Source organism: Mesitornis unicolor, unplaced genomic scaffold, assembly GCF_000695765.1.
Source record: "Mesitornis unicolor isolate BGI_N332 unplaced genomic scaffold, ASM69576v1 scaffold26058, whole genome shotgun sequence".
Classification (NCBI taxonomy): domain Eukaryota; kingdom Metazoa; phylum Chordata; class Aves; order Mesitornithiformes; family Mesitornithidae; genus Mesitornis; species Mesitornis unicolor.
This window is the reverse complement of record NW_010201557.1, coordinates 14,277-23,246: the sequence shown is the minus strand read 5'-3', so window position 1 is coordinate 23,246 and position 8,970 is coordinate 14,277. Positions and strand designations below refer to the sequence as shown.

General features: G+C 36.0%; 1 protein-coding gene across 1 annotated transcript in view; it reads right to left on the bottom strand.

Annotated features, from left to right (window-relative positions):
* Window positions 1-837: 837 nt before the first annotated feature.
* The window catches only part of LOC104545099 (selenoprotein O-like), a gene marked incomplete at its 5' end in the record, with an annotated part of 22,353 nt that continues 14,220 nt past the window's right edge, over window positions 838-8,970 (bottom strand). The window contains 4 exons of the mRNA XM_010190144.1: window positions 838-960; window positions 1,300-1,379; window positions 6,148-6,191; window positions 6,987-7,066. Coding sequence (XP_010188446.1) covers window positions 838-960; window positions 1,300-1,379; window positions 6,148-6,191; window positions 6,987-7,066 — 327 coding nt within the window. The remainder of the gene's footprint in view (window positions 961-1,299; window positions 1,380-6,147; window positions 6,192-6,986; window positions 7,067-8,970) is intronic.

Sequence of the window (8,970 nt, the reverse complement as noted above, 5' to 3'; positions counted from 1 at the left end):
ATCAGGTGGCTGGATACAAAAGGTATATTGACCTGACTACATATGTAGTGACATACTTCCAAGAAAGTCCTTTTCCATATCCAAGCAGTGAACATTTCCTGAGGCTTTATATCCATACACCAACAACCTTTCTACTACCACCAAAAGATACACTTTCAAAGAGCAGTGGGCCAGGCTTTATAGGCAGCTGACATTGGCTAAGACACAAAAATTTATTTTTGGGCAACTCACTCCCATCTTTGCTCACTATTTAATTGAATTTCATTTAAATCTTTGTTGGCAGTTTAATGGGACAAAATAAGGTAAAAAAGAGGAAAGGTTGCAAGGCCTAAGTGTGAGATGATCCTCTGTTCCAACTCCACAAGAGACTTAAGAACATTTGTGTCTTCAGAATACAGTTATATTTGAACAGTTTGTAACAGTAGGGAGGACATTAATCAAAATACTGTACGATTAAAAATAGCTTAGGCAGATTTTAAATTGAACAGCCAGTAAAAATTATTGAGACCCATTTGATCAGCCATGAATTCTGAGAGGGTAAGTGGGACAGCTTGACATAACTTAAATATTGGGACACAAATTAATGCACAGCTGAATGTGAAGGGCAGAATTATAAACCCCAACATAATTTGCTGATGCAACCATACATAGTGGTCCATTTCTTTAATCTTTAGACTTTAAAAAGTTGGTCAAGACCTTGCCTTGCTGCCTAGCAGAGTAGCAGATTCCTGTCCACAAAGTCTAAGGGAGAGAAGCTCCTGTGGCTTGATCCGTTAATCCCATTTGAAGGCCTGAGCTTCAACCTTGATCATTTTTTCTTGCTTGTTCGGTTTTCTCTCAGGAGGAACAGCTCACTTTGAGATCCTTGGCCCAAGCTGGGGGGCGCAGGGAATAGCCTGCTTTCTCTGCAGCCTGCTGTCTCTGGAAGGGATGCTGTAAAATCTGCTGTAGGAGATGAACCTGGAAACAGTTAAAATGGTTAAGTTTTTATACAAAATGTTTTCCGACAAACAAGGAAAGTTTCTGCCACTTCATATTACACACCCTCCTGGCACCAGAAAATATTACGTGAGTTGCTTACTATTATTCATATGGATATTAATATAGTCATTACTATTTATGTTACAATTAATACTACTAATAATTTTGTTAATATTTTTAATAGTAACTGGTATAAGATAGTACCATGTCGGTCAAAGTGTAGTATAGGTTCAAAGTGTAACTGCAACAACTGTTTCATTAACAATTATGCCAATTATTAATAAATACATCAAGAAAGAAAGAAAGAAAGAATTTTACCTCTGAGAAATCATTCAAATTAGCTTTCTGCACTGCTGATTCTGCCATCCAATTCCTAAGTATGTATCTAGGATTAAAAGCTGAAACCAAAAATAAAACATGTTAAATATAGTTAGACATATTCAACAAAAGGAAAACACAGTCATTGAAACGTGTCATTGAAATCTTCAAGGTTTAATTTGCATATCAAGAAAAAAAAGGCAAAAAAAAGGAAAAGGAATTAATCTACCTATTTATTTTTATGAGCTGCTAAGAGGATTTTTTTAACTTGCACAATCAGTAATGCCAAAGTGCCCAACAAAAATTATAGTACAGAACATCCCACTGATACACAAAGGGGTTTGTGTTACGGACACCAGCAGACTTTTCCAACATGATGAGTTTACCATCACCTATGTTCCTGCTACATTGTTGGAATAAAGAGTGTTTCAACGTTGTCTATACCTTCCTGGAGATGATAAAAATGAATATTGTATTACTTAATTTAAAAAGGAATTATTAAGATATTCATTAAAGTGCATGTACTTAGAGATTCCTTCTTCTATGTCTTATGCCAAAAGTTTAGACATAAACTGCATTTTTAAATGTACTTTTTCAACTTCCCTTTTATGTCCTGGTGTGGCTGGGGGGGAGGTGCCCCAGTTTTTTCCACCTGTTGTATCTTTTGGGAAGCACTCATGGCAGCTGCACCGCTTCCCTGATGTGTCCCAGGCTCATTGTGGCAAATTTGTGGCAGGGAGACTGCAGGGACATTGAAAATCCTGAATTATAACCCAGGCTGTATCTTACAGGACAGCAACAAACAACTCATAAAAGGAGCTCTGTCAAGCTGTATGCCGTGGACAATTCTCATAAACACACATGGCTTTTATTATCAATTTTTTAGCAGATAATGTCAACACAACTTTTACTGTTGCTCTGCAATTAAAGCCTAGGATTCTAATTAAAAAGTTATCCTTTTAATTAATAGTCAAAACAATGTTACAGATTAATTGTAGCAAACATTTCAAGCTTGCATTGTAAGTCTTAATTTGACATTGGTCTACATATTTTCTCAAATTCAGTAGCTGATTATTACCTGATGAGATTAAGTAGTGATACCAGAGGACCCATGGACTTGAAACCAAAAATCTGTGATTTAAGGACGTACACAAACTTCACCCGTTCCTTCCCTTTCCATTGATGTCCCAGTATGTTTTATATTAATAACTCTTAGTTTTATATAATAAATTTATTTTTTAAAAATCCATGTAGCTTTATAAAATATTCTTATAAATACCCTTACAGCATATTTGAAGGAAGGTATTACAGAAAGCAGAGTATTCATCAAAATTACCACTCCAAATTTCCCTCTACTCAATTCCTCTAATCAGTTACTTATGATATTGTATCTACAAATAATAAATTACCTTAAGAAAGGGATGATCAGAAATAATATTTTGGATAAAAGGATTCAACTTAATACACATATTAAAGAAAAGCCAATAAATAAAACTATTTGGAACCCTGATAACCTCTACATAGTCATAACAACACCCTGCCCTAACTGCTAAAAAAATAGTGTTTCCCAATTGGCAAAATAATTTGTTCTGGCCGGGTATTTGATTTAATCCAGTAAACGGGTTTTCAATAGTAAAGTGTGATAATAATACAGAAAAAATATTTCAAAGGTGGAGAAGTTACATATGACTCACACAAAAAAATTGTAATTCACATTAAAACCATGACTCATATTAGCAGGAGAATATTTGTCCCAGAAATATAGTTTTAACAATTGCAAATCGACAAGTTTCACAGTGGCATTAAAAATATCTGTAATTAACACAAGTGGCAAGATAATTATGAGAGAATAAGACAAACCAGGTAAGAAAAGGACAAAGCAGAAGAAATTTTATACCCTTACGAGCATGTGATGATCTTGTCTACAATTTATTTTTACATGTTTCTTTTAGAAAGAAATACAATGACAGACTTGTATGGAGGAAAAAAAATAAGGAATAAGCGATCAACTTCAAATGCTTCAAGGTAATGTACTTTGGGACATCAGGTATTTTACTGGATTTACTAATGATGAGGGAAAGGTGATGAATAATGAGCTGTTAATGGCAATATATTCAAGGTCAGTCAATACTAAAGACAGCAATAAGAAATATAGTGGGACTTACCAACCCATATGAAAATCTAGAGAGCCCTGACAGTTTTGTCTTTAACATGAAATGCTGGGTAAAAAAGTACGGTTGACTGAGTTGATCCAGATTGCTGCTGCAAGTTGTACTGACAAGGGACAACTGCTACAAGCAAATAACAACAAAAAACCCATTTTAAAGAGATCACAAGGGGCACCTAAGAGTTCCATTTAAAAGTAAAGATATAAAAGAGGACAACAAAAAACCCTTCAGTCACACTGTAATACGGAGCAGCTAGCAAAAATGTAACAAGATTTGTTGATTTTAAAAGGAAAGCTAAATTTGATTAAAACAATAATTAATTAATACCAGTAGGCTGTCACAGATTTCTGTAGCTCTGCTGTATGAATATAGAGTGATGAAAACTTTACTAACTTAACCATGAATCTTTGCAAATCCAGTTTTGGACTGCTACCAAAGCTGAGACCACGAGCACAAGTGTGGACCTGGAGGAAAAACCTGTGCCTTGTTTTGTCTGTCTCTTCTCCCATAAGATCCTCTGAGGTGCATGTGGAGAAACACAGTGCTGGTTTGCAGAAGATCATCCCCAAACTGGGATCCTTTCTGATTTGGTATAAAAACTCAGAATATCATAGTTTTCTCTAAAAGCAGATTCAAGAAAAATAAGTGTGTTTACACAGTTTTCAGCATTAAATTTTAGCTGAGAAAAATGGGGGAGCTCAAAACCTTGAAATAATAGTTGTGCTAGGAGCCTCAGAGTCCCACAGCTGAAACTTCCAAAATACAAATAATAAAACAAGCCTTTCTTCTTGGTAACTGTTTTCATTTTAACTTTCTAAAAATACAGGTAGAATTGTGAGAAATGTTAATTAAAAATGGATGGAGCCTTAGTTAAAAAATGTGGATGCAAATATGAAGGTCCACGTGATAAGCTGTGCCTTATGTAGTGCTATCTCCTGCCATTTTCCTACTAAAGCAATTAAACCTTTTGAAGAAACCAGCCAATCAATATTTAACAAAAAAGCACAGCCATTTCCACTAGAAATGAGAGTAAAATGCCTTGCAAAGCAGCAAAAAATCAAAGCTTATAATAACTCCTGTGCAGAATTTTATCAGATCCTGCATTTCCTTCATTCTCTCTCACTGTCTTATTGTAGACCCAAAAATAAAAAAAAGTCTCACTAAAAAATTGTTAGAATTTCATATCTGCTGTTTCTGCTGTGATAGACAGCTAAAAGCAGTACCTCTACCATTATATATTTAGAATAACTTGGAGAATTAAAGTATGACTAGATAATCCTTTCACAAATAAGGTTTTTTCTCCAGGTGCAGGAGAAAAAAAAAAAGTCGGTGCTTATGAGAAACCTGAGTTCTTTGTAACACATAGAAAGGATTTGGGCATATCTGAACACTTAGACAAATCTTACTCCATTAAGCCAGTACAGGATGCCTACCAGAATCTTCCCTGATGTTATCAAGGGCTCATCACCAAGGAAGAACAATGTCTTCTTAGCAATGCACACTGACACATTCACAGACTGTTAAAGGAAGGAACTACAAGAAAAGATGTTGCTTGCACGCAGGAAAAAGGAAGGGCATCTCTCACAAGGAAATCAAATCCTAGGGTCCCTTTCAGGGAGCAGCCTACTTTGCAATAAAGAATTACAACTTGGGGCGCAGCATGTGGAGCATGTCCACCGTTTCAAGGCACTAGGATGAAACCCCACTAGAGACATGACAAGATACAGACAACCATATTCCCATGCCCCAGTAATTCTTGAGTTCTTAAAGGGAATCAAAAGGGGTAAAGATAATTAAGTCCACAAGCACCAAAGCATGGAACAAGCTGGAGGTCTGGCATCTCCTAATCCTCTAAATGTAAATTGTGAAAGATTTGATTTAAAAAAAAAATAAGAGGAAAAAGAATACAAAAAGGTAAATGACAAATAATGGAAAGAAAACAATCAATTATATAAATGAGGATTGATATGGAATAGACCATAGCTGGACACGTGAGCTGGATTGCTTCAATGTCTATGTTCACATATGGTGCGACACAGGTCAAAGCAGCCTGTGTGGATACTGACAGGAGAAAAAGACTTGTTTCATGAGGTCTTCATCACATGAAATTTCAGTCACCCAAAATATGAACAAACATGTGTTCTGACCTTCAAAATCAGCAGAATGTAGAGAAAAGCACGTTGCACAAGTAGCAGTGGTGCACTTCCATGATGTTGCACTCCTAGGCCTCAGTGATACGAGTACAGCTGTATTCACAACAGAAGGGGTTTGGGCCAGACCAATTTCTTCATGAATGCAGACAGTTAAATTAAGGATTTTTAAATTATTTTTGTTTAAGGAGGGAAAAGGGTGAATCCCTAAGGAGGAAGAATGCCTCATTGAAGCCAAGGAACATCTTCATCATTTAGCTTATATAAAAAATATATAGAAAATCACAAGTCTAGCCATACACCCATGGCTAGATTCTAATCACAAGACTGAGTGAAACCAGAGATAGTGGTTCACCACAGTGAATGTACATATCACGAGATTTGCAGCAGTGTAATGCGAGTTTCTCCTCTTCAGAAAGAGTACATTTTAGTCCTGCTCAGAAGAAAAAATAACTAAAACTGAAGAAACCTACATAAACAGATAGTTGCTATCTCCAAGCATATAGATTCTTCTGGATTGTTTTACTCACTTGTCATTCTTGTTCTTCTCTTGGCGTCTGAATCACCCTTGTTACTATACATGAAAAGCAAACCAAAGGAAGAGATAAGTAAGTGCTTTAGCTAACAAAGCTTATGCTTATTTATTTCAAAAAATATTTTGCTTGACTTTGATTAAAATCATTAAGTGTTCTGCTTTTGTGTTCAGTGGAAATAGGTGTGAATGTCTAAGAATGATTAGTTGGAAAACCTGCACACTTGCTTCTAAGTTTTCTATCTTGTATAGATTTTTTTCGCTAAGAATTTTATTTACTGACTAAAATTTCCAAGTACCTCATCTGTTCTTCTTTTCACTACTATCAGCCATGCAAAAACCATGTCACATTCTTTATTGATTTAAGACAAAAGAATTGGTAGGAAGCTCTAACAGGCATGTCCCTATCTATGCAAGACCAGTGGTTTCCCAACACAGTCTGTGTATTCACAACTGTTCAACTTCCACTCCCTGTCATCCTAAAGCAGTATTACCACACAGTAAAAATATATGTATTACCAGTAATGAAACACTGTTCATTCCTATGTATCTGCAAAGCCTGACTTTCAGATGCTTGAACCAATTCTGAAGAACTGGTATTTTAACAAAAAATATTAATCAAATAAATCTGATCAGATGCTCGATGAAGAACAACAAATAGATTATGGTTCTAGATTGTGCTAGAACACAAAGACAAAAAAGCCATATGAAACCATGTTTGGGCCAGTTTACCAGACTCACTAAAGATAAATGAAAATCACCGCAGATTAAAGTTGTCTGCTTCTGGCAAATACACATGTGCTGTTATTTTTGCACTTGAAACTGCATCAGACTTACCGATTTAATCTCAAGAGGTACATAGTAACCCATTCTGAAAATAACTTGTGTTTACCCAGATCCTGGAGAGCCCAGAACTCCTAAAGAGAAAGAAACAGTTAATAGCAGGTCATCAGAATTTTGTTCCTGTTAAGCAAAAACCAAAGTAAGCAAATGAATATTAAAAGGATATGAGGGAAACATGATGACCTTTTAAGGGATTTTCTCTCCAAAAATTCTACTAATGTATTTTCTTCTGTATTTAAATTATTTCTTTATGCCAGCTCGATACATCCATATAATCCATCTCTGTTATGGCATATTCTACCTAAACACCTCCAGCACTTCACCTCTATTTTTCCTTAGCTTATTGTCTGACCTATTTTATTTTTTATGCTACTTAACTACAGGTTTTGCTCTCTTCCGAGTTTTGTATGTGGATCAGATCTGTTTGTAGAGAGTTGGTTTTTTCCCAAAATTGTGGAATAAGGAAAATATATTGCTAAAGAAAGATAAACTGTGGAGAAAAAGGGAAACTTCAGGCTACAAGGATAGGAGAAGACTGAGAAGAAGAATAGAGACAGCAGGGGAGGAAGAAGGGAGAGCAGATGGAAAAGGAAAACAGAGGGAAACCAGCGCTTGGGGTCACTGCCTCCAGCATTGGACAACCACCACCAACTTGGGTTCCCTGGCGGACTACACTGAGCTCACAGCTGCTTCATATTGCTCAGTTGGGATAAAGCAGCCAAAGCTCACAGCCAACAAATGAAATTCAGAGAAAGAACAGATTAGAAAGAAATGGACATAGATAAAAGGAGATAACCAACAGATATACAAGGAAAAAAATGGGCAAAAGTTAAGTAAGGGAAATGAAAAGCAAGAATAAAACAAAGTTTTGATCACATCTGTGGTTTTTCTAAAAGGAATGGAAGTAAAAAAATATAATGAAAACCACATTTGATATAAAAATAAGTTAAAATTAGAGAAGTAAGTAAGAGCTGAGGGTCAGGCAGGTGGATAATAGGTGAGTGTGGGAGTCAAGCATTTGTTCAAAGATGTGCAGGGTTAGGCTGCTTTAGGCAGATCTTCAGAATGTTTTCAGTTAATACTAAATGTAAGGACGCCTGCAGTGGCCCCCAGGGGTTCTGGCATTTTTAGGTCAATTTTGGTGTGTAGATGAAAAAACTGTATGTGATCCACAAGGCAATATGAGAACTTACTTTGCTGCTGAGAAATTTCACAGCAAGTGAAATTACTTTAAGATAAAAAAAACCCAACCCAAAACCTTTTTACCAGCATAAAATTGTACCTGCCTTACCACATTGGTTTTGGGATTCAAAACTTGTGGGCTAAATCATTTTATTGTGTTAAAAAAAAAAAAAAAAAAAAAAAAAAAGGTAGCCTCTTGGCCTGGCACTTATACTGGGTAAAATATTGTGTTTTGTTAAAAAAAAAAAAAAAAAAAAAAGGCCAGCCACTACCAAGTGAAGGCTGCAGGTGACCCCTGGTGTAGTAGCAGGGTCACAATTACACCACAATTCGTAGTTCTAGGAGTGGCTCCATCCCGTATGAAGGTGGCTTTTATTCTTCCTATCACATGAAGGCCACTAAGTAATGGAAAAATCGCTCGTATTAAATGAAAAAAATTCATTCTCTTACAAACACACTCATCCTCTTATCACTCTCCCTGTACAAATTAAGTCCACAGCTACAGCTGTGTACAGTATTTTTTGCTGCTTACCACTAGAAAATCTCAACTTTTTAACTCTAAATGGCTTCAAGCTGATAGAGGTCAGGCTACACCTCTTACTTAACAGAAAAAAACACCGAAAACCAGAGAATTTGGTCAAGATCATTTAATTATCTAGGACACAACTGGAAAAAGAAACAGTAACTCCTCATTCTCATTCTATGCTTTATGCAGTCATTCTGTTCCCTAAAAAAACCTCATAAGTCCCTCTGCTCTCATTTTAAATTAGATTCAAACAGAAACAAGTCGGAAGTT